A 24,739-nucleotide genomic window follows, 5' to 3' on the forward strand; every position below is an offset into this window, starting at 1 on the left:
AAAAAAATATTAAAAGCATTTTTTAAGGGTGAAAATGGAGGGGATGATGATGTTTTTAGCATTGAAATCATGAATCTCTTCTTGTATAGTCTTACTTTTTATATGGTCATTTTATATTTATTATTATTGTTTTCACTTCAGAATATTAATTCTTAGCAATTTAAAAAAAGTTGCATATTTATAAATTGTTTATAAATAATTTAAGGTAGAATGATTTTTCACTTTGTATATAAAATTGTTTAAGGTAGAAGGATTTATTTTCAAATCCAACATATCCACTACAAACATCTACATAGGTAGCCTAAAGAAAAATTCAAAAGTATTAATTATAATATCTTGTTTAATAAAAAGTAATATGATATGTTTTGCTTTATCATGCTACATCTGCTATGTTTCCAAAAAACCACATGAGTAAAGTAATGAAAAAAGACAACACACATGTTGATAATTTAAATACTTACACACAAAAGATACGCTTATAACATACGCTCACTCACTAATACATGTGGTAGCAGACCCCATCATAATCTTGATCCGATCCAGTTACAGACCCAAACTCGATTCAAGAAAATATATATAAGAAATGTTCGCTTACAGGTTGAGAATGATAAGCAAAAAACTGAGAATTTAATGATAACATCGATAGTCCATGACGCAAAATCACTATTTATAAATAATTTTAAAAATATGTAACCTCTTTTAAATTGTTAAATATTAATATTCTGAATTGAAAACAATAATAACAAATGTGAAATGATCATATACAAAATGAGAATATACAAACAACCATTTATGATTTCAATGCTTAAAGCATTACCATCATCTCCACTTTCATCCTTAAAAATGTCTTTAATATTCTTTTTTTTTTTCTTCATTTAAACATATTTATATGTATTACTAATAATATTAATAATAATGAATTTAAAAAATAGTATACTTATTTATATTTTTAATAATAATAATAATATTAATAATAAGGTTTTTGTTAGCAAAAAAGTCATAATATATATTTTGCTAAAAAGTCTTAATATTTTGGGTCAGTTTACAAAATAGTCTCAAATAAATTTGTTACGAGTTTCAACCGGTCAAAAGTGGTCAAAATACAAACTTTTGGCTGTTTTAAGACTTTTTCGCAATAAAAAATTAATTTAGAACTAAAACGTAAACTGAACTATAATTTTAGGACTTTAATGGAGATTCCCTAAAATAAAATAATAATTATATTATAACTTAATTTTTGTTATAAAATATGATCAAATAACAAAATAAATTATAAAGTAAAGAAAGACATGAGAATAGAGAGAACATTTATTCCAATACTTGTGATGAAATCATCAAAACTTTACAATACATAATATTCACTATTTATACTAAATAAAGAAGATGAAATGTCATGTATGATATAAATGCACATTATAGTGGTGCATAACTACACTCATAAAACTCATAATAATGTTTGCTATAATGTTCACTAATTATGGAGAGTAATGGGGGATATGGAGAATCCGATAGTCATTTACTCAATAATCATTCATAACATTCCCCCTCGAATGATGATTGTATCATGCCTCATTAAAACCTTAATCGGTAAAACCCTTTATTAAGGAAAAAGAGTACACGATTAATAATAGATATTCGAAACAATTGCTTCGTTAAAAACCTTGCTAAGAAAACCTAGTGGGAAAAACATAGCTAAGGAAAAGAGTACAATATGTTTCCAACTCCCCCTGATTAGCACATCACTTGATTTTCTTGAAGCACCGCATAACAATGTTTCGTACCATCTTTTCAAATTCCGATGTAGGAAGTGCTTTAGTAAACCAATCAGGAAAGTAGTTACTGGATTGAATTTTCTAGATGTTGATGTCACATTCTTTTTGAAGATCATGAGTGAAAAAAAAACTTTGGTGATATATGCTTGGTTCTGTCTCCTATGATAAATCCTTCCTTGAATGGAGCTATACAAGTTGTATTATCCTCATATAGTATGGTTGGAACATCCCTGTTAGACGTTAGACCACAATTCTTGCAAATATGTTGAGTTAAAATTCTTAACCAAATACATTCATGACTTGCCTTATAAATTGCTATAATCTCTGCATGGTTAGAATAAGTGTTGGAATAGTGTCTAAGGCTGCAACTATATTAGGCAAGTATTTGACCCGGTTGTGCATGGTCCTTTTGGGTTGCCTTCACCATAGCAACTTGACAGGATGATTTATTATGAGAGAATAAATATTATTAATATATTATAAGAATAATATAAGGAATAATAATATTGTTATTTGATTAATATAAGTCATAAATTAATTAGTATTAATTTGGTGACTTAAAGATATTAATTAAATAAGAGGGTATAAACTGTCAATTGTTTGATAGTTACACTTTAGACTGTAAATCCTTTGTGGATAAAGGATGGACGAATTCTAGAAGCTAGGGATAGCTTAAAATCGTCCAAGGTAATCTAAGGAATGGATTTGGATTGCTTTAAGGAAAGATTATCCAACTAGGGTTTAAGGTGAAACCCTTAAGGAGTCTACAAGTATAAATAGACCCTCTAGCCAAGGGAATTCGGCATCTCATCTCAAGTAGAGAACCCTGGCCGAATTCCCTCCCCTCTCCTCTCTCTCAAATCATCCTCCTTGCTTGTTGGTGTTTGTAAGCCATTAGAGGAGTGACAATTGTGACTCTAGAGCTCCAAGACAACAAGATCAAACAAGAGATTGAAAGGTAAACTTCTAGATCTGTGTTTGTGTTGTTCTTATACCTAATTAGTCATTAGAAGTCTTGGATTCAAAGCATGTTTAATTAGAAAGCCTAGATCCAAGCATTAGGGTTTTGCATGCGCACATAGGAAAGTTCTTATGGCTAAAACCCATCAATAAGCAGCAACTAAAGTTTGTTTAACAAAATGACAAGAATTTACGTTACCTCCAAAAGTGAATAAATAACATGTTCAGGATCGAGCTTTGTGTGGATCAGATAAATATCCCGCATCTGCATAACTAATTAACTTCGCATTTTATGAATTTGATTAGTATAAATTCATATCTATTGTACCTCGAAGATATCAAAAAATGTGTTTGACTCTATTCAAGTACCTACTTGTTGGACAAGAACTATATATTGCTAATAAGTTTACGACAAAATATTTATCAGGTCTTGTATTAATGGTAAGATATATTAGTGCACCAATAGCACTAAGATATGGTTCTTCGGGAACAAGAATATTTTCATGTTTTTTTATGATGCTGAAATTGGTCCTTTTTGGCATCTAAGTACCTTACCACCTTCGGGTTACTCATGGATGTGAGTTATTTATATAAAACCTTTTTAGCACCTTTTCTAGATATTAATGTACAAAAACTCCATTTTTACGTGCTTAATTTGAAGACCCAAATAGAATTTCATCTTACCAAGATCATTCATTTCAAAATTTTATTTCAAACAAGAAGTGACCTTTTTCCAATTCTCTAGGAATTCCAATTATGTTCAAATCATCTACAATAACATCAATTATGATAAATTCTTATCTGGATCTTTTTATGAATACACACGGGCTTAATGGATCATTTTTATAGCAATCTTTCAACATAAATGTACTAAAACAATTGAAGCACATACGGCCAGATTGTTTCAATCTATACAAAGATTTATTTAATTTTACCAAATATACTTCACGAGAATTAGAAGTTTGTGCTTCTGGCACCTTAAACCCTTCTATGATTTTCATATAAATATCATCTTCAAGTGAACCATATAAATAGGCGGTAAATACATCCATTAGACACATATCTAGTTTTGCATATGTTGTTACACTTATAAAACAACTGAATGTAATTGCATCAACTACCGGAGAATACTTTTCTTCATAATCAATTTCGGGTCTTTGGGTAAAACCTTGTGCAACAAACATTGCTTTATATCTCACAACTTCATTTTTCTCGTTTCTTTTGCGCACAAATACCCATTCGTGTCCCACTGTTCTTACTCTGTTTGGTGTACGGACTACAGGTCCAAAAACTTTTCGTTGAGTAATAGAATTAAGCACTTTATTTATTTCATCTTTCCATTTTGGCCAATATTTTCTATTCATACATTTCTCAATAGATTTAGGTTCAAGATCCTCATTTTCTTTATAATCGCGCGCGGAACATGATATGAAAAATTATCGTCGACTTCTGTCGTATTTTGGTCCCATCTTATTCCTATCATGACATAATTTATTAAGATCTCATCATTTTCATTTTTTCAGGTACCTTATATTCATTTGTTATGTCATTGGACTCTTCTAGAGCTTCATTCATCTTTTAAAGAGATTATGTTTTCTCTTTTGGACCATCAATTGTATTTGCTTCATTTCATTTTCAATGATTTTTATCTTTGGAACCGGCTGATCTTCCACGCTTCAGGCGTGCCTAAGATTCATTTGCAGTTGTATTTGTTTTTTCTTCTGGGATATCAATTCTAACTGGAGTATGTATAGCTGGTACATGAGACTTTGTTACTCACTTAGGGTCAGTAAATGCTTCTGGCAATTGATTTGTTACATTTTGTAAATGAATTATCTTTTTTTTTTATTTCAAATTCACATTGACTTGAACGAGGATCTAAAACTGAAAGTGACAATTCCTTTCAAGAGATTTTATTTTCCAGCTTCTTTATTTCTCCCCTTAATGTTGGAAAATATGATTCATCAAAATAATAATCATCAAATATAGATGTGAATAAATCTCTAGTTGATGATCTTAAATATTTTACTATAGATGGAGATTCATATCTAACATACATTCTCATTCTTCTTGAGGACCCATTTTTGTGAGTGAGGTGGAGTAATGGGTACATAAATTGTACATCCAAACTGTAACATCCAGAGTTTCGGGTATGATTTAATTTTAATTATTTATTCAGGAAAGAGGAGGGACTCGACGAGTTGGTGCCACGACTCGTCGAGTAGGCGAGGAAGTTTCTGCGAATCTTCGCGACCAGACTCAACGAATCGAGCATATGACTCGCCGAGTCTGCGTTGGCAATTGAAACCCTAATTCCCGGGTTTTGGAGCCTATTTAAGGGCACTCATAACCTCCCATTGCGGCTACCAGTCCCTTGAGAACAACCCTAAGTGAGCTAAATCGTTTGTGAGGAAGGAGAGGCCATATTTGATCTTTCTATCATTGGTTTAGCAAGAAGAAGGTGATCAAGATTAAGAGGAGGCTGAAGGAGGTGCTATTTGGAGGAATTATGAGTTCAGGAGTACTTATTTGAGGTATAATCTCGATCCATCTTCTGTTTTAGTGATTGTTTATAGAGTTAGGGTTTTCTAGACCTGATATGTGCATAATTAGTTAATTATTTAACATATATTCTTAGTTATTTTTGGTTAATTATGAGAATAATTTGGACAAAAGGTACTTAAAATGCTTTGAATTGTGTTTTCAGCCCAAAAGATATGCTTGGATGTAAAAAGGAGAAAAGGAAAGCAAGAGAAGATTAAAGGGTGCCAAGAATGACCTACTCGGCGAGTACCTCGACCCTACTCGGCGAGTACCTCGACCCTACTCGGCGAGTACACGATGAGATACTAGAAGATATGTACGACTGCTAACCTGAAGACGGATAAGTATTGACCTACTCGGCGAGTTGATTCTGCTACTCGCCGAGTAGCCTCTGTTTTGAGATATCTTTATAAGACGAATCCTGATCACTTGGGATAGAACTCCTGGCGATTTTTGAAGGATTGGCTGCGACTAAAAGGTTCAGAAGGCGCTAAGGAACCCTAGGCTTCAAGAGTTGGAAGAATTCAAGCAATTAGGTTAATTCTACCACTTAGACTTAGGAATTAAACATGTTTGCTTTCTTAAACTTTGTTTCTTTGTTTGTTTCTACTGCAACTATGAGCTAAACTCGTTTTTGTTTCTGTTTGGGGAATACCAAAGAACTCCTATGGTTTAATTATTGATTTTTGCTTAATTGTCTATTGGTGATTTATTAAATTAAGTTTGTTAAAGAACCTTATGTATTAATCACTACTATTTTCTGTTAATTGGAAGGCAATTAGGTTGCATGAACATCACTTAATTGTTAACCTCATATGTCTATGTGAATGCTAAAATATATGCTTAGAAGTAATGATTATGAAACTAAGATTAATAAGGAAATAGGAAGATTAATGTGTGAGCTTGTTTGAGAAACCATCAACAAGAGGTTAATTGAATTAATAACTTAATTGACTATTACAAATCTTATTTAATCCAAATAATTAATCTAGGGAATTAATTAGTTTAAACACTTGATCAACGCTTAAATTAGTTAATTGTCTAAGGGTTAGGAGTAATGAACATGAACCTAACTACTATCATTGGTAACCAATAGCAATTAATCTACCTTAACTAAAATAACCATAGGAGTGAATTGGTTGAACCTAAATAGAAACATCTTTATCAAATTTGGTGAATAGTTGTTGCTTTAGTTAATTAGTTAAATTTAATTTGTTAAGTTTCTAGTCTTGCAAAACTAGAGAAAAACCATTTACTTTTATTATTTATTTTAGTTAAAATTAGCTATTAGTTTAATTTCCGTTCCCTGAGTTCGATACCTTACTTATCAACCTATACCACTTAAAGACAGGTTCACTGCCTTTGTGTGCTCAAATTATTAATAAAAAGTAGGGATAAAACTAGTTGAATTTACACACATAAAGTTTTTGGCGCCGTTGCCGGGGAACGGTTCTACATAATTAAACTAATTCCTAATTTTTTCGATCCTTTGTGTGAGTTTACTTGCATAAAGTTCATTTATTGCAATTTAGTATCCAGTAATTAGGTTTTAGTATCTGTTTTAGTTAAAGTTAAAACTTAATTTTTTTTTTGAAATATCACTGATACTCGCCGAGTGCACTCGCACCTACTCGGCGAGTAGCAGTTTAACCAGCAATTTTTTCTTCTTTTCTTTTACAATCTTTTTGTTCTTTTTACGTTTTTTTTTATTTGATTAATTTCAGGACTCTCATGACCAGAGGAGCAAACACACCACTGGTACCCCCGTTTGAAGATCCCGAATCCGAATTGAAAAGAAACAAAGGGAAGGACGTGGAGAGTTCAAGCACACCAAAGAAATCACCATTGTCCAACTTGAAGACTGTTTTTGGGAAAAAGAAGAGCAGTAAATCAGGAGCTTCTAGCGCTTCCTTGACAATTGAGGAGCCAATCCAAAAAGATATTGGATACGAGACCGAGGAAGAAGAGGAGGCAACGTACGAACAAGAAACCGGATCGGAGGAAGAGTTAGCATTCACTATGGCTAACATTGATGAAATTCCCATGGGGGAATGGAAGAAGAGGATGCGCGACGACCATGGCCCGGGACTTGTGCAACCCGCAATTCCCGCAACTGCTACCTTCGAACTAAAAGGTCATATCCTAGCTGCGCTTAAGGAAATACCTTTCTATGGGAAAGATCATGAAGATGCCTACAAACATTTGGATGAAGTAAATGATGTTGCTGACTATTTCAACATTCCAAATGTAACCCGCGAAACTCAACTACTTCGGATGCTTCCGGTAACCTTCAAGGGTGTTGCTAAAGACTGGCTCAAATCACTTCCTCCCGGGTCAGTCACTACTTGGGCCAAAATGAAGGAAGAATTTATAGATCACTTTTGCCCACCATCCAAAATAGCCAAACTCAAGAAGGCCATTGCAAACTTTGAACAACAAGCTGGAGAATCTTTATATGAAGCATGGGAGAGGTACAAAAGTTTACTACGAAATTGCCCACACCATGATCTAAACAGCCAGCAAGAAGTTTCCATCTTTTATGATGGAGTTAATGTCACAACCCGGCAGTTGCTAGACTCACAAGGCCCACTTACAAAGAAGCCACCCCCGGTGATTAAAGAATTAATTGAAGAATTCTCTAAACACTCTAGAGAATACCACAACCCTAGGAATGATGTCACGAGGGGAGCCGCGTACGCTGCTACTGAAGATTTATCCGCGGTCATGGCCATGTTAAAAACCATGGATAGGAGAATGGACAAAATGGATCAAACTATCCATGCCATACGGGTGGGTTGTGAAAACTGCAATGGACCTCACCTCACTAGGGATTGTGATTTAGATGAGCACGGCAACAAAAAGGCACAAGTATGTTATTCGAGCGGTGACCGGTATGATGAAGACTGGCGAAAACAAAAAAAGGAGTGGCTGCCTTACGAAGAGTACAAGAAGGCCAAGGAGGAGAAGTATAGACAAAAAGGAAGAGGCTTTTACCAAAAGGAGGAGCCGGTGCAAGAAAAGAAGCCAAGTTTGGAAGATATGCTAACTAAATTTGTGGCTGCTTCCGAGAAAAGACACAGTGACCACGATGCTGCTATCCAAGAAACAAGAACAATGCTCAGGAACCAGCAAGCATCCATCCATAATATAGAAACTCAGCTTGGGCAACTCGCTCAACAACTAAACCAAAGGTCACCGGGAGAGCTTCCTAGCAAAACCGAGAACAACCCACGAGGCGCGCAAGTGAACATTATTACCACAAGAAGTGGGAAGGTTATTACTCCCCTGGCCCCCATTCGCACTGAAGAGAATAAGGACTCACAGAAGGAAGAAACGGAAGCACAAGCTGAGAACCAACATTCACAATCTGAGAGATCTACTCGCCGAGTAGGACCGATGTACTCGGCGAGTACATCTGAAAAACCGCATGATCAGCCACCCGTCAAACCTTACCAGCCTCCAATGCCGTACCCAGCCCGAGCCAAAAAGGAGAAGCAGGAAGAGGAGTATCAGAAATTCCTTGATCATATTAAAACTCTTCAAATAAACATTCCTTTCATCGAAGCCGTCATGCAAATGCCCAAGTACGCAAAGTTCCTTAAGGAACTCCTCACTAATAGAAGAAAGATGGAAGAGGTGCAGAAAGTAGTATTGAATGAGAATTGCTCCGCAGCCATGCTAAACAAACTACCAAAGAAGAAGGGTGATCCGGGGAGCTTAACTTTACCTTGCCAATTTGGCAACTTGGCAGCAATTCATGCTTTAGCTGATTCGGGAGCGAGTGTAAACCTTATGCCATACTCGTTCTTCAAAAAGCTGGACCTTCCAGAGCCAAAGCCAATTCGGATGGCAATTCATTTAGCAAACAAGACGGTTACTTTCCCAAGAGGCATATGTGAAGATCTATTAGTGAAAGTAGACAAGTTTGTCTTCCCGGCTGACTTCATCATTCTTGACATGGAGGCGGACCCGCAAGTACCAATCATCCTTGGAAGACCCTTCCTCAACACCGCTAGCGCCATCGTAGACATGAGAGACTCAAAGCTCACATTGCGAGTTGGGGATGACTCAGTAACATTCGGGGTAGACCAAGCCATGAAGTACTCAAGGAGTAGTGACGACACGGCGTTCTCAATCGACATGCTTGACGAGTTATTGGAAGGAGACATACTTGAAGATTCCAGCAAGGTTGCAGCTTTTGAAGAAGTATTTGATCCAGAGAAAGATTTACTAGAGATTGAAAGACTGTTGGAGGAAGCAGAGTATAAAGAACTCAAAAACCAAGCTGAAAGCCCTACTCGCCGAGTAGACCCGACCTACTCGCCGAGTACACCTGAAGAAAAGTCAGCAGTCGCAAATGCCGCCATGAACTCGCCGAGTACCATACCTGCACTCGGCGAGTACGCCACTATGAACACTAAATTGGAGCTCAAAACACTGCCTAACCATCTGGAATACGCCTTTCTGGAAGAAGGAAATCAGAAGCCAGTAATTATAGCCTCAGATCTCTCCAAGACAGAAAAGGAAGAGCTTGTACGGATACTGAAGAAAAGGAAGAAAGCCATCGCGTGGAACATCTCCGACATAAAGGGAATAAGTCCATCCTACTGCTCTCACAAAATAAACTTAGAAGAAGGAGCCAGACCGGTGGTGCAACATCAAAGAAGATTAAACCCGAACATGCAAGAAGTCGTCAAGAAGGAGGTGGTAAAGCTTTTGGATGCAGGAATCATCTACTCCATCTCCGATAGCCCATGGGTGAGTCCGGTCCAGGTGGTGCCCAAGAAAGGAGGAATGACGATCATTACCAACGAGAAGAATGAGTTAATTCCAACGCGAACGGTAACCGGTTGGCGAGTGTGTATCGATTATCGCAAGCTAAACGATGCCACTCGCAAAGACCATTTCCCCCTTCCTTTCATAGACCAAATGTTAGAGAGACTTTCGGGCCATAGCTATTATTGCTTCTTAGACGGGTTTTCCGGGTATTTCCAAATACCCATAGACCCAATGGACCAAGAAAAGACCACCTTTACGTGCCCCAGTGGGACCTTCGCCTATAGACGCATGCCATTTGGCTTATGCAATGCACCTGCGACATTTCAAAGGTGCATGACCGCCATATTCCATGATATGGTGGAGAAATTCATGGAGGTCTTTATGGATGATTTCTCCGTATTTGGATCTTCTTTTAATGACTGCCTTACAAATCTTGACTCGATGCTTGCTAGATGTGAGAAAACCGACTTGGTCCTAAATTGGGAAAAGTGTCATTTCATGGTCAAGGAGGGTATAGTATTGGGACATAAAGTCTCTAAAAAGGGGATTGAGGTGGATCGGGCAAAGATAGACACCATCGCTAAATTACCCCCACCAACTAATGTGAAGGGCATTAGAAGCTTTTTGGGACACGCAGGCTTTTACCGGCGTTTTATTAAAGATTTTTCTAAAATTACGAAACCTCTAACACAATTATTGTTAAAAGATGCACCCTTTAATTTCACTAAAGAGTGTTTAGAGGCATTTGACTTTTTAAAAGAAAAATTAACTAATGCCCCAATCATTATAGCACCAAATTGGAACTTACCCTTCGAGATCATGTGTGATGCGAGTGACTATGCACTAGGAGCCGTCCTTGGACAAAGGGTTGACAAGCATTTTCAACCCATTTATTATGCAAGCAAGACCTTGAATCCTGCCCAAGAGAATTATACCACTACTGAAAAAGAACTGTTAGCCGTAGTTTATGCTTTCGATAAATTTCGCCCTTATTTGGTTTTATCTAAAACCACTGTTTTTACTGACCACTCGGCTATCAAGTATTTGTTTTCCAAACAGGATGCCAAGCCAAGACTAATACGATGGGTGCTGCTTCTTCAAGAATTCGATATAGAGATACGAGATAAGAAAGGAATGGAGAACGTAGCGGCCGATCATTTATCTAGGCTCGAGAACCCGGCATTGCAAGAAGATAAGGATGGAGACGACTTTCCGGATGAATACATTATGGTGTCCGTGGGAGAAGAGCCATGGTTCGCGGATATAGCTAACTATTTAGCTACCAAGTACGTCCCGAAGGATTATAGTAGTCAGCAAAAGAAGAAATTCTTTTCGGAGATCAAATATTACTTTTGGGATGATCCATACCTCTTCCGAAGTTGCGCGGACGGGATTATAAGAAGATGTGTATTCGGAAAGGAGAGTCGAAAAATACTAGAGCAATGCCATAGCGGACCCACGGGAGGACATCATGGCGCACACTATACCGCGAAGAAGATCTTTGACATTGGGTTTTATTGGCCAACAATCTTCAAAGATGCAGCCCAATATGTCAAAGAATGTGATGCTTGCCAAAGGGTGGGAAACATTTCCTCCCGTAATGAAATGCCACAACATAGCATTCAAGTGTGCGAGGTGTTCGACGTGTGGGGCATAGACTTCATGGGGCCATTCCCCACATCCAAAGGAAACAAGTACATTCTCGTGGCGGTGGATTATGTGTCAAAATGGGCGGAGGCGCAGGCTTTACCTACAAACGACGGACGGGTAGTGATACGCTTCTTGAAAAGACTATTCTCCCGGTTTGGTGTTCCAAAGGCCTTAATTAGTGACCGTGGTACACACTTTGCCAATGATCAATTGGACAAGGTGCTCAAGAAATATGGGGTGACCCATAAGTTCTCCACATCATACCACCCGCAAACGAGTGGGCAAACGGAAGTTACCAATCGAGCTTTGAAGCGTATCTTGGAGAAGTCGGTGGGAAGTAATCGCAAGGAATGGTCGGATAAATTGGATGACGCGCTATGGGCGTTCCGTACCGCTTTCAAAACACCTATTGGTACTACACCATATAGGTTAGTTTATGGAAAGCAATGCCATTTACCGGTTGAAATCGAGCACAAGGCATATTGGGCGCTAAAAAGATGTAACTTTGACATGGAAGAAATGAAGACAAACCGCTTAATGCAAATGAATGCCCTTGAAGAACTACGAAATGAAGCCTATTCTAGCTCATGGCTTTATAAAGAAAAGACCAAGAGATGGCATGACCTAAGAATCAAAAGCAAGGACATCCATGAAGGCCAAAAAGTACTACTCTTCAATTCCCGCCTAAAACTCTTCTCGGGAAAACTTAAATCCAGGTGGGATGGTCCATTTGTGGTCAAGACGGTGTTTCCTCATGGGGCTATTGAATTGATCTCAAGAGATGGCACGCCATTTAAAGTCAATGGCCATCGAGTGAAGAAATATGAAGAAGGAGTCCCCCGCAATGAAGGAATGGAGGAGCTCCTGCTGTGCGGAATTGCAAAAACATAGAAGGGGCGGAGTCCAGCTAATGACTCCATCAAAAGAAGCGCTTCTCGGGAGGCAACCCGAGTTTCACGTTTGCATTTTCTTTCACTTTCTTTATTTTTCGTATTATTTTTTTCATTTCTCTTCATTCATTCTACTTCTCTAAGTGCTTGAGGACAAGCTCTACTAAAAGTGTGGGGTGGAAAGGCTAAAATAAAGGAAATCACATAGTAAAATTGGCAAAAACGTAAATTTTTTTCAATCTGAGACATATACTCGGCGAGTATATCGGTTACACTCGGCGAGTAGATGCTCGTATACAGCTAAAACTTCACAACACGCGTCCTTACTCGGCGAGTATATCCATTATACTCGGCGAGTATACGGTTTAAACCCAGTAAAATAAAATCTGTAAAAAAACTGCTTTTGTTCAACACTTCACCCCCATACTCGCCGAGCAGTTTCTCTCAGCCACCCCCCAAGAAGTCCCTCAAGATCTAGTCAATTTTCTTCCAATTTCTCTTAATTCAAGCACCAAGGTAACATTTTTACTCTTTAATTTCATGAAAGGTCCAGTCTTTGTCACCTATTTCCCCACATTTGGTATATTTTCGGATTTGGGGAGTTTTTCACAATTTCTAGGGCCTTGATTTACTCAGGAATTAGGGGATATTTGGTGTAATTTCTTCAACATATGTGGTTAGAAACACAATTACGACAAACCCCTATGGATAAATTGGACTAATTCGCAGACTACACAGCTTCGATTTCGAATCTGTCCGAGTGTTCATACTACTCGGCGAGTATGCTTGCGTACTCGGCGAGTAGGTCTCGCAAAGATGAAAAATTTTCTGTTTTATTTATGGGGTGTTGTTTGTTGTTGTGTTTTTGTTATGTTTTTACAGGGAGCATGGCAAGGAGAGGACAATCATCAAGAGGAGGAGGCCATGGTGATATGCCATGGTTAGCCTTTCAACAAATTACCTCTAAATCCTCCAAAACTCGAGCCCTAAACAGGTTGGAAGCGCTGCGACAGAAAGAAATTTACTTGCCCACTGCAGTGGATTGGGGATGGATGGGTAATGTCGGCTTGGAAGAGGAACTTACTCCATATTTGGTAAAAGATTGTAACTTGGGTTATGCTAACATCACTTGTGATGGTTGGCTGCAATTATTTAAAATACAAGAGCCAGTATATGCGGAGTTGTGCTGGGAATTCTTTGCTACTATTTCATTCCGAGGTGGGAGTGAGTATTACAATCCGAACACGATCTCGTTTTCTTTGGGAGGAGAGATGCGACAATGCAGCATGGTTGAGTTCTCTTGGCGGTTGGGCATCTACGATCAAGATATGGCGATGACGGACTACTTTGAAGCCTTCTTGGAAAATACCTACAAAGAACTTCCCGAGGGGGTGGTGGCATCAACATGGTGGAGTACAATTGCTAACCGGGTCTATATACCTTCCACTGCTCAAGAAGGGCATATTCGTTCTCCAATCCATCGACTCATTCACCGATTCATTGCAAGCACAATCAACATGCGAAAGGATGGGGATAAAGTTCCCACCCTTGATATCTTTTATATGTGGAGTATCATCACCCCCGATGTCTTCTGCGATCTCCCATATTGCATTGCTAAATTTCTTGCGGAGGGAGCAGTTAAGGAAAAAATCAACTCGAAGATCAATGGGGGTATGTTCATCACGAGGCTCGCGCGATCATTTGGGATTTTGGAATTACCGCAAGCCCAAATGCTAACGGTTATCCACCCTCCTCCGTTCAATACGGCACTCTATAGGAGGGCTCGGATAGTGGAGAAATTTGGTGATTCCTTTACTATTCCAAATGAAGATGAGCCGGCGGTCCCCGAGGAGCCGGGAAGGCGGGTTAGGCCGAGAAACGAGCGGGTACGAGAAGACCCACCGGTGATTCCGGTGGAGGATAACGAGGGATGGAATCAAGTGGAGTATCGACGATACTTGGATGATATAGGGCGAGGGGTTAATTACACCAATCAATCCTTCGACTATCTTTTCCAACACATGCATATTGCCCCGCGACCGGGACCCGGCTATCCTTACATCATGAATTGGGACGAAAGGATGCAAAGAAGGGGTGGAGAAGGAGGTAGTGGAGCTGGAGGAGCCAGGATGAACGAGGAAGAATGAAGATTTTATTTTGTTTGATTATGATGTTTGTTTTAAGGACAATTGTGGACATGTAACCTTGGTTAAGTGGTTTGAATTTTAGTGTTACTTTTAGTTTTCTTTTCAGGTGTTGAAGCTAGGATGCATGCTATTTAGGAATGGTCAAGCAAGGAATAAGGGCCTTTAGGAGTACTTATAGAGTTTTGTTCCTAGGATCGAGTCCGTACGAATCAAGAGTTTATTAAAGTGTTGTTGTTTAGAAAGTTGCTTGGAGAGTGCATTTATATTTGCACGACAACACTAGAGTAAAGAAAGCCAGCAATTAGACAATTTCTGGAATTATATGCTCTACTCGCCGAGTGCACTAATACTACTCGGCGAGTACATCTGCTTCTGTGCGATCTGCTTGTCCGATACATCCTACTCGCCGAGTTTACTCGCATACTCGCCGAGTAGCCTGCTGCAGGAGGAATTTTTCTTTGTTCTGGTTATTGTTCATGTGCCATTCATACATTCTTTGTGCATTACTACTGCGACTTGTGCAACAACCAATTTTCCTTGGAGTTTTCGAGTTATCAACCACACGAGACATATGACACCCATGCCATGAATGAGCTGTTCCCATGGTTAAAGTCACTAGAAGATGGAGTTGAAGACGAGAGTGTCAACCTAGCGACTGCTACCCCAGGGGAGTTTGTTCCAACTTTCTCTCTAATTGCATTTTTTTGTTATAATATGCAATGAGAGCATTGCATAAAATAAGTGTGGGGTAGGGGGTTAGTCACATCTTAGAACACTTAGAATCTTAATTTAGGCTAATTTTTAATGCTTAGGGCTTAAATTAGAAAATTTTGGTAAAAATTAGGATTCCATATTAAAGTTGTGTTAATAATTGCATGAGAACCCAAATGTTTAGTTGAGCCTATACACGTTCTAGTGCATTTGTGGCTTCCTTATTCCAGTGAAATCATGAGACAAAAACACGACCCTGCTCAGCCTGAGGGATGCAATATGTTTTGCAGCCTAAACCTGAAATGTATCCAGGAAGATTTTTATCATTAGCCAATAAAGGTTGAGATTGAGCGCCCCTGCTTAAGCATGTAGGGATTTGAGTGAAAAAAAGTGAGGAATACATGTAAAAAAAAAAAGAGAGAATTACAAGAAAAAGTTTGAAGAATTTTTGGAGCATCAAAGTCAAATGTCAAATATGAAGATCGGAAATTCGAAGAAATTCAAAAAGTTGAAGATACCAAAAATCAAGCAACAAAGTTGGTGAATTTGAAGATATCAAAGATCAAATGTCAAAGAAGTGAAGAATTCCAAAGAGCTCCAATGTGGTATCATTAATTGTAATTATCTAGATTATGTATGCTTGGGTTGCTCAATTAAAAATACCTTGAGGGTAAAGAGGTTTTCTGAGGATGGATTCGGAGGGTTGCATAAAATGAGCATAGTTCGGGGTGAGTGGGCGAATGTTTATGAGGATTGTGAGTATTTGGAGTATGGGGGGTTTTTTAGGAATTAGACACAAATGCATGCGTTGCGGTCTTGGCATAATGGCTGGGAATGATTGGAATTATTAATGTGATTTTAATGTGTTTAAAACATAGTTTTGCTTGGGGGCAAGCAAAAGTCAAGTGTGGGGTATTTTGATATGTGCATAATTAGTTAATTATTTAACATATATTCTTAGTTATTTTTGGTTAATTATGAGAATAATTTGGACAAAAGGTACTTAAAATGCTTTGAATTGTGTTTTCAGCCCAAAAGATATGCTTGGATGTAAAAAGGAGAAAAGGAAAGCAAGAGAAGATTAAAGGGTGCCAAGAATGACCTACTCGGCGAGTACCTCGACCCTACTCGGCGAGTACCTCGACCCTACTCGGCGAGTACACGATGAGATACTAGAAGATATGTACGACTGCTAACCTGAAGACGGATAAGTATTGACCTACTCGGCGAGTTGATTCTGCTACTCGCCGAGTAGCCTCTGTTTTGAGATATCTTTATAAGACGAATCCTGATCACTTGGGATAGAACTCCTGGCGATTTTTGAAGGATTGGCTGCGACTAAAAGGTTCAGAAGGCGCTAAGGAACCCTAGGCTTCAAGAGTTGGAAGAATTCAAGCAATTAGGTTAATTCTACCACTTAGACTTAGGAATTAAACATGTTTGCTTTCTTAAACTTTGTTTCTTTGTTTGTTTCTACTGCAACTATGAGCTAAACTCGTTTTTGTTTCTGTTTGGGGAATACCAAAGAACTCCTATGGTTTAATTATTGATTTTTGCTTAATTGTCTATTGGTGATTTATTAAATTAAGTTTGTTAAAGAACCTTATGTATTAATCACTACTATTTTCTGTTAATTGGAAGGCAATTAGGTTGCATGAACATCACTTAATTGTTAACCTCATATGTCTATGTGAATGCTAAAATATATGCTTAGAAGTAATGATTATGAAACTAAGATTAATAAGGAAATAGGAAGATTAATGTGTGAGCTTGTTTGAGAAACCATCAACAAGAGGTTAATTGAATTAATAACTTAATTGACTATTACAAATCTTATTTAATCCAAATAATTAATCTAGGGAATTAATTAGTTTAAACACTTGATCAACGCTTAAATTAGTTAATTGTCTAAGGGTTAGGAGTAATGAACATGAACCTAACTACTATCATTGGTAACCAATAGCAATTAATCTACCTTAACTAAAATAACCATAGGAGTGAATTGGTTGAACCTAAATAGAAACATCTTTATCAAATTTGGTGAATAGTTGTTGCTTTAGTTAATTAGTTAAATTTAATTTGTTAAGTTTCTAGTCTTGCAAAACTAGAGAAAAACCATTTACTTTTATTATTTATTTTAGTTAAAATTAGCTATTAGTTTAATTTCCGTTCCCTGAGTTCGATACCTTACTTATCAACCTATACCACTTAAAGACAGGTTCACTGCCTTTGTGTGCTCAAATTATTAATAAAAAGTAGGGATAAAACTAGTTGAATTTACACACATCAAGACCCTTTTGATAGATGGTTTTGTTAAGTATATGATTCCTTTTCGTATTATGGTCTTGGATCTAGATCCATAGAGGTCCAGAGACCTTTATCCTTTGAGCTTTATGAGGATTGTTGGTGAATATGAACTTAGGATGCCATATTAGAGGTCATTTCTTCAAATAGAACCTTGGAGCCTTTGCATGGGCATCAAGCTTCGAACTTTACGTGATTATTGGGACTAGAAAGGATAGATCTATGGAGTAGAGCATCAGATCTGACCTTAGGAAGCCATTTGAAGTTGAGCATGGATTGGACTCGCCGAGTCCATGAACAGACTCGACGAGTTGAGTCGAGTTGTCTAGAAGCTGTGAATCTAGAGAGTGACCCACCGAGTTAGGTGAGTGACTCGGTGAGTCAAAAGAGAATCAGAGGAGTAGAGTTCACGACTGGACTCGCCGAGTCGTTGAAACAACTCGATGAGTCTGGTCAAGGTTTACCGTTGACTTCGTTGACTTTTAGGGTTTTGGTCAACAATTGTACTTTTGGATCAGGAAGGGGTAAAAGGGTCTTTTACCCTTCTGTGGGATTGTAGAAAGGGGTGTAGTCTAGCCTTGAGAGCCGTTAATGATTGAAATAATTACTTTGTGTGATTAGGCAGGGCTAGGTCGTTGTTTCGAGGTTTAGAGATACCGAGTTGTGATTTTCTGAGATATTCCCGAGGTGAGTCTTCTCACTATACATTACTTAGTGTGGTAACCATGAGCAGACCGGAGGGTCTTGTATGTTATGTGCTATTTGTGTTTATGTGTTTGTGATATATGTATGTTATGTGATGTAGACCGGACCGGAGGGTCTAATGATATAGACCGGGCCGGAGGGTCCAACAAGACAAACCGGGTCTGAGGGCCCAACGATACGGAACTGGAGGGTTCCGCTGAGACACATCGACTAGAGGGTCATATTGTAGCCTTGAGTGGTGTATGTGCTGTATGTGGTATTTTGGGGAACTCACTAAGCATTTATGCTTACCGTGTTGTGTGAAATGTGTTTCAGGTACCAGCGAGGATCGCGGGAAGGCGCCAGCTTGATTGTACACATTGTGGGAGTATTTTGATGAGATTCTGGGGAAATGTTTTGGATACTTATATTTTTGAGTTAGATGGTTATGAATTGAGATACATTATGATTTTTATAATGAATTATTATGTTTTTGAAAAGTGAAAAATTGGTTGAATTTTTACGGTGTTACACAAACATCATTGGATGGTAAATATTTGGTTAATGACCGCAAACCAGTTGAATAGGGGATAACTCATGATAACTAGTTGGCATTATGCATATAAGTGATGTTGCATGTAAAATTTCATGCCCTTATGTTGATTAGGAAGTTTATAATGCATTAGTAATGGTCTTGCAATTAATTAAAGGTGTTTGATTAATTTACCAATTAGACCATTTTGTGTACGAACATGTGTAACAAGATGTTCAATCCAATCGACATGCAATAATCGTTAATAGCTTGCAATGAAAATTTTGCAGCATTGTCAAGTCGGATTATCTTAATTGGGTAATCGTGAAAATGTGCCCTTCGGCTGATTATTTATGCAAGTAATATTGCAAAAACCAAATTATAGCTAGACAACAAGCACATATGTGACCATCTAATTGACTCATCAATTAAAACCATAAAATATCTAAATGGTCCACATGGTAGTTGAATTGGTCCATATATATCCCTTTGATTTTTTTTTTCTAAAACTACGACTTTCATACCCAACTCTGTTCAATGATGGATGAGAAATTAATTTTCCTTGAGAGCATGCAACACTAGACAATTCATTATCTTGAAAAATCTTCTGATTTTTCAAGGAACGACCACTTGAAATTTCATTTATTCTACCTACCATAATTGATCCGAGATGGCCCAACCGGTCATGCCGAACTTTTAATATAATATTGTACCTTTTTTTTATTTTCGATAGCATGAATCATTGTAATATTTTCAATAGCATGAATCATTGTAATATTTGTATAGTACAATCCGGAGAACAATACATGTAATTTTTCCAAAAAAACTTTTCTTATCCGATATTATTTTTGTAACGTTGAGATAATTTTTATTATCATCATTAGTTGTTTCAATATGATATCCGTTAGACCGAATATCCTTAAAACTTAATAAATTTATCGATGATTTTAATGAAAATAATGCATCACCAATTGTAATTATTGTCACTTGTGGTAATACTATATTCGCTCTTCCGGAGCCTTCAATCTTGGTGATTTAGACGAAAATAATACATCACTAATTTGTAATTAGTGTCCCTTGTTGTAATATTATATTCGCTTTTTCGGAGCCTTCAATCATTTTTGCATTACCTGTTATTATATTAATATTTGCTTCTCAAATTGATAAGTAAGCAAAATACTTTTCATTATTAAAAATGCTATGTGTTATTGCATTGTCTGCAAGAAATATATCTTCATTATTTCTTTTGCGAATATCCATGTTTCTTTCAATAAATAAATAAAACATAAGAAACATTCGACTTAGATAAATAAATTCATATTTTATTAATTTGGGAAGATTGTGATGACATCATTTCTCATGATATGAATATGACATAAAAACATAATAAATGACATGAAACAAAACTACATATTATTCTTCCATCACCATCCATAGCACCACTTGTCCCTTCTGGGTAAACAAGAAAATCGACAATATTCAAATGTGTCATTTCAAGTTGATCTTCATGAATATCACTTTGAATAAAATTTATTTTGATATTTTATTTTTCTTTAGATTTTAGATAAGTTTGATAAAGATCAACAAAATGTTTTGGTAAGCGTCATGTACAAGACCAATGACCGGTCATTCACATCGATGACAAACATTTTAAACTTTCTTTTTGTCTTGACCACTTTTATCATTAGAGTGTGGATTTTTTCTATCTTCCAACTTCTGGTGGTTACTTGTAATCTTTTTATTTTTATGATAATTATGATAACCTCCAGGACCTCGGTTAGCCCATTACAATTATGATTATATGATGTTGCATTCACTTCAGGGAATGCACCAGAACCGGTCGGGATTGATTGGTGATTTTTCATCGATAGTTCATAGTTTTATTTAGCCACAAGAAGAAATGAGATTAATTCATAATATATTCTTTTTAAATCTTTCTCACGATATTGCTGCTGCAGGAGCATGTTGGTGGCATGGAAAGCAGAGAAAATTTTCTCTAGCATAACATAGTTTTTCATAGTGAAAAATACTAATCAAAATAAAGACTTGTATGTTCAAGAATTGTTAGTTAATAAATTTCATAAAATAATTTGTAAGCATTGTACATGTAAACTTATAAAAAATACATACCTGAAAATAATAAGAGCGATAAAGAGTTAGAGCTCTATGGTAGAGTCGTGCTGATAACGTGTTATAAAATATGATCAAATAACAAGATAAATTATAAAGTAAAGAAAGACATGATAGTAGAAAGAACTTTTATTCCAATACTTGTGATGAAATCATCAAACTTTACAATACATAATATTCACTATTTATACTAAATAAAGAAGATGAAAGGTCATGTATGATATGAATGCACATTATAGTAGTACATAACTACACTCATAAAACTCATAATAATGTTTGCTATAGTGTTCACTAATTATGAAAAGTAATGTGGGATATGAAGAATCCAATAGTCGTTCACTAAATAATAATTCATAACAATTTTGTTTATGTGAACGTATAATAACACATTTTTTTTATTGAAATTTCATGTTCTTAAATTAAAATATTATTAACCATAAAATAAGTTTTCTATATTAATCTTATTTGAGTTATAACCTTTAATAGCAAGTTTAATAATCTCAAACAAAAAATCAAACAAACAAAAATCAAAATACATTTTTACCTCTTAATATAATAAAAAAAATATCAGTAATTTTATATTTAAAACTTTTGGTTTAAGAATGTGATTTACTAAAATCAATGTGTTTTCTCTTATTTTTTATAATATAATAATTAAACAAAAATGTTTTAGAACAAAATTTAAAAATTATAATGATGTAACGTAAAATCATATTAAAAAGGAGTTCTTAGTAATATTTAATATCCTTTCGTTTTTACTATTGGTTTATAATTATATTAAAATATTAAAAAAACATTGGTTTACAAATAACTGAAGAAGTTCAAAATGAATAAGGATAATTAATATCCTAAATATTTTCTTAGTAATATTATTAGTTTTCATTTAATATCTTTTTTTTTCTTTTTCAGTAAACACTGTATTTTGAACATCTAAAAGAAATTGATTTTGACTAAAGTTAGGGTTTAAAATTGAATCATAACCAAACCAATCGTTTTTAACCATATTCTTAACCATTTGATATCGGCTATTACCAGTTTTTGGTTAGTAGTTTAAACGATCAATTTGGTTTTTGGTTGTGGGTTAATACCGGTTAACGTAATGGTTCACATGTACATAAAGTTAGTTCGGTTGAGTTTTGCTTTATAACTTGCAATGCATGATTATTGTATTATGTACTTTATAGACCTTTTTAATGATTATTCATATTTCTTTTACTACAAACATTTACATATCATCCGGTAACTTAATATGTATATCTTTTTGTGACTAGATATTTGTTGAGCTCAAACATAATTACTAGTTTAACCTCTTTTTATATTTGAAATCTTAAGCAAGTGAAATCTCAAATAGTCAACTTATTTGTATTATGAAACTATAAAATTCCGTGTGATTACGGTTACTTTCAAACTCAAAAACAAAACTACATCAATCTTTCATATTGTCACATTGAGTTAAAACGTTAAATCAGAAAGTCAAAAACCGTCAAACACATCCCTTGCCTTGAAATATTGATAAAAAAAATAGAGAACCTGGTCTTCGTTTCTTGCTGATTGGATCATGTTAATTGATAGACATAAACATATTACTCAACTTGCGTTTTGCTGCTCTAACTTCGTTTAAGAATTACTAAACAATCCATCCCAATGCGTGTGTGATCAGCCTTTGATTCATATATAGGAGACTAGGATTAATGGACTTTTTTCAATATTTAATTTGGGCTTGACTTTATTAATTTATCTACTTATCCATCACTACATACATTTAAATATGAAACTATTGGTTCGATATATAATGAGTCGGTTACCTTATAAAATCAAATCCGAACTGCTACCTATAGATTAGCAGAAAATATAAATCTAGTCATAAACATTAAAAATGGTTCGGTTTTATCGGTTAATTCGATTTTAGTTTGTTTTTTTGGTTATTATGTTTACCCATATTTATTACGGTTTGATATTTAATATTTAATAAGTTATTTTAAGTATTTGGATAAGAGAATATTAAAAACAATTATTCACTTAAACATAGAATTTTTATAAGTTATTTCGTACTCATTTATTGACTAAAATTTACTCATTTATTGACTAAAAATAATGATTTTTTTTTCATAAGTTAACTCCGTTATTACACGTATAAAAATAGATGTCAAACAATAAAAATGTAACACATCATGTTGTTATGTTTTGTTACTGACTAAGTTGATCCATTTTTTTAAAACTCATTATTGACACACTAAACATTTTTACTAAGGGGGTGTTTGGGAAGCTGTTTATTAGCTTATTACAGTTTGACAACATTAAGACTACTCTCATTCACAACTAAAATCAACACAATTATCCGTTAAAAAAATAATGTTTCTCTCTTCTACATACACAACCCATCTAAACCTATTTTTTTTACACTCATTAGCAACCCAACCCAAACCAAACATTTATATTATTTATAATTAAGTTATTATATTATACAAACTAAATATTATGTTTTTTTTTTTCGATTTATAACTCAACTTTTTATTATTTTTAAGATTACATAGACAATATAAAAAAATTCTTAAAATATAGCAATATTGGTATCTATTTGTAGACAAAATGATTTTATGTATTTTAGTGTATTTTGTTTATTTTTTATAAAAATAAAACGAAATTAATTACAAAATGATGTTTATCTAAGAGCATCTCCAATGATAAGTTTTTTTTATAGGTTATTACTATTTGCTTAAGTGGTCAAAATAATTAAACACCATTGGAGTGCATGATTTATTTGCTTATTTTTATTGACCACTCAATATATTGAATGATCAATATAGTTTAAAGGTTTGAACAATCAACACCTTTTTCTTTAAAACTATTTCATTTTCTACCTTTGATTTATTTATTATTTATCTAAAGTTTATAGATAAACAAATTATACAATATACAAATATAAATTATTGTAATAAGTAAATCGTTTGTACATAAATGAATGTTTATATTAAAATTTAATGTGTTTAAAAAACGACTAGTTAAACGAGGGGGTTTTATATAATATTTTAAATAGATAAGGATAAAATAGTTAAATTAAAAAAAATTCATAAAAAAGTTTAACCATTGAAAAAACAATTTAATTAGAGGTCAATAAAAATAAAATAATGAAGTGACAATATTTTTGACCTATGGTATAGGTTCCTCTAAAAAGAGTTATAAACCAAAAATAAAAGAAAAGAGGCGATTATTGGTGGAGCAAACCTGACATGGGTTTTGAAGGAATTCTTATTTATTTTAATTCAAGTGTGGCAATCAACTAAATTTTTGCGGGAAGCACTTGCACATCACTTGTTTTCTTGCAACAGTTTGTTTTTTGGAAGCCTTCAGAGTACAAAACTTATGCGTGTGTTATGCACGACGCAACACTTGATTTGTCTCTTTAAAGCTCTTCAACTTTCAATTTTTGTCATTTTTTTAGAAATTTGGTATAACTTGACTTTTTTAAAAACTTTGATTTTTTTTTTTTAATTTTGATTTACGGATTTGATACAAATTCTTTTTACAGTTTCCACAATTTTTTATAACTTTATTTTCTTAAAAAAAAACTTTGATTTTTTTTAGTTTTTTTACCGTTTCCTTTAATAATATTTTTAATTTCGGTTGCATCTTTTT

At 35.2% G+C, this 24,739-nt stretch overlaps 1 protein-coding gene and 1 non-coding gene across 2 annotated transcripts; one reads left to right on the top strand and one right to left on the bottom strand.

The window, feature by feature from the left end:
- The first annotated feature begins 7,007 nt into the window (after nt 1-7,007).
- On the top strand, nt 7,008-12,596 carry LOC145075767 (uncharacterized). The gene is made up of 5 exons (XM_079021889.1): nt 7,008-7,282; nt 7,928-10,118; nt 10,302-10,576; nt 10,691-11,394; nt 11,692-12,596. The coding sequence occupies exons 1-5, from the start codon at nt 7,008-7,010 to the stop codon at nt 12,594-12,596; spliced, it is 4,350 nt and encodes a 1,449-aa protein (XP_078878015.1).
- On the bottom strand, nt 7,680-7,786 carry LOC145077428 (small nucleolar RNA R71). Its single transcript, XR_013693174.1, has one exon. It is a non-coding gene; the product is annotated as a small nucleolar RNA R71 (small nucleolar RNA).
- Nucleotides 12,597-24,739: the final 12,143 nt, after the last annotated feature.

The sequence above is a fragment of the Lactuca serriola genome, chromosome 9 (assembly GCF_051521515.1).
Source record: "Lactuca serriola cultivar US96UC23 chromosome 9, Lser_US96UC23_V15, whole genome shotgun sequence".
Classification (NCBI taxonomy): domain Eukaryota; kingdom Viridiplantae; phylum Streptophyta; class Magnoliopsida; order Asterales; family Asteraceae; genus Lactuca; species Lactuca serriola.